This window comes from Priapulus caudatus, unplaced genomic scaffold (genome assembly GCF_000485595.1).
Source record: "Priapulus caudatus unplaced genomic scaffold, Priapulus_caudatus-5.0.1 Scaffold322, whole genome shotgun sequence".
NCBI classification, from domain to species: Eukaryota; Metazoa; Priapulida; class Priapulimorpha; order Priapulimorphida; family Priapulidae; genus Priapulus; species Priapulus caudatus.
Window position 1 is genome coordinate 177,362 of NW_014577383.1, and position 4,280 is coordinate 181,641.

At 50.5% G+C, this 4,280-nt stretch overlaps 1 protein-coding gene across 1 annotated transcript in view; it reads left to right on the top strand.

The window, feature by feature from the left end:
* The window catches only part of LOC106809007 (neuroglian-like), a 13,928-nt gene that overhangs the window by 5,884 nt on the left and 3,764 nt on the right, over nucleotides 1-4,280 (top strand). The window contains exons 3-4 of the mRNA XM_014811946.1: nucleotides 3,046-3,216; nucleotides 3,700-3,893. Of these exons, the coding sequence (XP_014667432.1) occupies nucleotides 3,046-3,216; nucleotides 3,700-3,893 (365 nt within the window). The remainder of the gene's footprint in view (nucleotides 1-3,045; nucleotides 3,217-3,699; nucleotides 3,894-4,280) is intronic.

Here is a 4,280-nt window from a genome sequence, read left to right on the forward strand (position 1 = left end):
GAGGCGGGGGAGATGACTGCAGTAACGCGAGGCGGGGGAGATGACTGCAGTAACGCGAGGCGGGGGAGATGACTGCAGTAACGCGAGGCGGGGGAGATGACTGCAGTAACGCGAGGCAGGGGGGATGACTGCAGTAATGACTAGTAACGTCAATGACTGACTGACTGAAGAATGTGTGAGTGACCGGTAACCAGTGACTGGGGGTCACTGAGCGAGGGCATGTGTGTACGCCTGTTGTTTTCATTGTATGTAGCAGGACGTGTGTGATGTCCAAGATCATGCAAGACAAGATCATAGTCTATATATATATATATATATATATAAATATACGCATTACACGCACGCACGCACACGCAGACATATAATATATATACATAAATAATTTGATATAAATGTTGATATGTGAATGCCAATATGAGACTTCAATATAAGGTGAAACACCTAACAGCGAAGTATGTGCATACAACATACGCGAATGCTCTCTTGTTCTCGCCGCGCGCAGATCAAGACGTGGACGGAAGCTGAGGGGCCGGACAGCGCACGCACGACGCAGGTCAAGTCTGACCAGACGCGTGCGACGGTGGAAAATCTGAAGCCATACTCGGACGTGGTCGCAGTGATCGTCGTGTGGAACGGCGTCTACGAGGGAGACGACAGCCAGCCGCAGGCGCTCTTCTCCACGCCCGAAGGACGTACGTTCACTTGTCGGTGGCGTCGGGCGCAGCTGCGACGAGTCACGCGCGATCGTATTTAGTTAGCGATGGTCAGATTTTATTGCCCGCGATCACGTTTAATCAACCATGGTCACATTTTAATCATCATTCAATATTTTATTAGTTTATTTCGAATAGGCGTTATCTCGACTCGGACGCTATGTCCTTGTGCATATGTATGTAAAGAGAGAGCTAGCTAGATAGATAGATAGCTATAAAGATAGATAGACTGATAGACAGATAGACAGACAGATATACAGATAGGCATATTATATCTCACCGTGTATCAGTGTCTCACTATGACTCGCCATGTCTCACTATGTCTCGCCATGTCTCACTATGACTCACTATGTCTCGCGCATGCTCCACAGCTCCCGGCCCCGTGGATCGTTTCGAGGCTTACCCATACGGACCGCAGAAGATCGTGCTGCACTGGCAGCTGCCGACCGAACCCAACGGTGTGCTGGAGGGATACAAGATCTCCTACCAGACCGTGGTAAGTGTACCTCCCTCCCACCCTCCCACACACACACACCTCCGCCCGATTACCCACACCCACAATGTGAGGGGTGCATCAAGTGACAGCGGCTTAGCAACTAGTTTTCTATTTCAAATCCATAATCGTTTATTTTTCGTATTATTATATAATGTTTGTTATTGATATTATAATTATTAATTGTTAGTAGGTAATCGATTGATACTCGAGTAAAATTCATTGTGTTATATCCTCATTATAATCAATTTTACATAGTAATCAATAAAGTAACAGCAACAACCTAATCTAGTAAAAACAACCAATTTGTTAAATAAGACCCTCTTCGAATATAATATTTAAATAAATTTAAAAATTAAAAAAATTAAAAATTAAAATAAAATAATAAATATATATAAGTCGACGTCGTCGCCGTGGCAACGCGTCTCGCTCACCACCGCCTCATCCTTCCGGCAGAACGGCACGCAGGTGGGACCGCTGCAGATGATCGACGAGGTTGATGACCCGCAGCAGACGAAGAACATGCTCACCGACCTTGACCCCGACACGAAGTACCGCGTGACCATCCAAGCTCGCACCGGAGCCGGGCTCGGCGACGCCAACTACGTAGAAACGAAGACCGCGCTCGAAGGAAGTAAGTACGCGCGCGCGCGCGTCGCCACGGTTACGCCGCATCCGCAGAACACGGGGAGTGTGGGAGGTGATGGCTTCTATTGATGATGTGTTAGGTGTTGGGGGTGGAGGAGGTTTTCTGCTGCTGCTTCTGTGTTATTATTTTGTTGCTTAAGTTTCTTTCTCGAGTGCTTCCTTAAGAGTTCATCCTTGAGCAGCTTTTCTTTTAGCTTCGTTATCGTTAGCACGCGCTCACTGCTTCGTTTACGCCTGCGCGCTGCTAGCAAACGCCTTTTGTTTTCTACGCTTGCATCGCGGAGGCGATCGCCCCCGTGGCGGGAGACGTTCGCTTGTCTCTCGCGGGGTGCCACCTGGTGCACTGCTGTCGCCTGGCTTACCGCGTCACGTTCGCTTGTTTTGTGATTTCCGCCGTGTTTCAGACGCTTCCATCTGCTACCACGCGGCATTAGTGTACATATGCGCAGGTAATCCGCCATCTCTAGACTGGCTCGCGTAACGTGTTCACTACTCACACGCACTCGCTCCTGCAGGAATAGCGGCAGTCTAACGCGAGCAGGAGATGCCGATCGATTAATACTACTGCTGTTTCTTTGCGGAGATTAATTTAATTAAAATTAATTAGTGTTTTTTTTCCAATTGCGATGGATAACGAGTGTTTGCCGGGGCGATCTGAGATAACCCGTTGTGTTTCGGCGGTGTGATCTGGCATGCGCCTTATAAGGGCATAGCGTCTCGTCGTAGCGTACATTGTTAATAATGTACATGCGGTTAACACACAGAGCATGTTACCGCCCCATGTGGCGCAAACAGGGAACAACGTATTAGCCAGCGAGCCGTGCAGCCGTGATTTGCAGGGTCAGTTTTGAAACTGCACGGCCAAAAATGTGTAGCACGGCCTAAAATATTAAAATGTTAAAATATAAAAATATTAATGGCTGAGACACACGTACAAAAAAATTGCACTTCCAAATTTTTTTTCTGCACTCCCACAATACTCACTCATTCCTGGCTAATACCCTGACATGGAAGGGTCAGTCTTACTGATCCTAGGCAAGGCAATAGTGTAGAAAGACGTGCACATATAAGTGTAGTTCTAGCTACAGAGTTGGGGAACGAAACGGTTAGCAGCTTCTAGTAACAGTTTCGCGCGATTACTACTAATTGCTTTTTGTCGCTCGACTAAAACGTGTGTTTGCATCTGTGTGTCGGACCCTCCGGAGGGCACGTACCTGCACGACTGTGACGTGAAGACAGCCGTCATCATGTGGCAGCCGGGCAAGGCCAACGACTCGCCCATACGCCGCTTCCACATCCAGTACCAGGCCGACTTCAGACCCGGAGAGTGGCAGGACGTCGCCTCTACGGGGGATGCCGTCAGTGAGTGCTGGGAACGGGGTTTGGAGAGCGCGCGGGGTGTGTGGGACCGGGGTTTTACAGTGTGATGGTGCAAGGGTGACATATCATGTGTAACAACACACGAGAGGTTGTAGTGAGAGCTAGTAGTGGGAATTTTAGTGATACTATCAGCCCAGTGTTTGCCAAGCTTTCATTCAGTCAGTATGTAAAGTTGTCAGCCTGCAGGCAGGCAAGCACATGGCAGGCAGGCATGCAGGCAGGCGGCATGCTGGCAGGCAGGCAAACAGACAGACAGGCAGAAATGCGGGCAGGTAGGCAGGCAGCAGGCAGGCAGCCATGCATGCATGCAGGCAGGCAGGCAGACGGACAGGCATGCAGGCAGGCATGCAGGCAGACGGACAGGCATGCATGCAGGAAGGCAGGCAGTGTGTGTATAGGTGTACATAGTACCTATGTCATGATGTGTATATATATATATCATGATGTGTGTGTGTGTGTTTGCAGCGTTGGAGTATCGTGTGAACGTGCCTCCGTGGGGTAACTACACCTTCCGCGTGCTCGCGGAGAACGACAAAGGCAAGAGCGTGCCTAGTGAGGAGACGGACGTGTGCAGGACGGTCGCCGCGCCGCCGCGCACAAACCCGACCAACGTGAAGGGCAACGGCACCGACCCCAACAACCTGGTCATAAGCTGGACGGTACGTGCCTCACCCATGCTCACTCGCGCCCGCCCGCCACCCCACCTATCACCCACCCCCTCGCCCGCGCACAAACCCCACCAACGTGAAGGGCAACGGCACCGACCCCAACAACCTGGTCATAAGCTGGACGGTACGTGTCTCACCCATGCTCACTCGCGCCCGCCCCCCACCCCCTCCTACACTCTACCGCAGGGCTTGAAACTAACGCTCGCCCGCTCGCCCGAGGCTAGTAGAAATCAGTAAGGGCTAGTAGAATGTCTGGTCTGACCAGCCCTGTTGGCGAGTGGGAATGCCTACCAGATAACATATTACTAGTACTTTTTCAGCAACTACTAACCCGACCGAACTACTACTGTAGTGCCTCTAGGGTAGACAACTACGGTT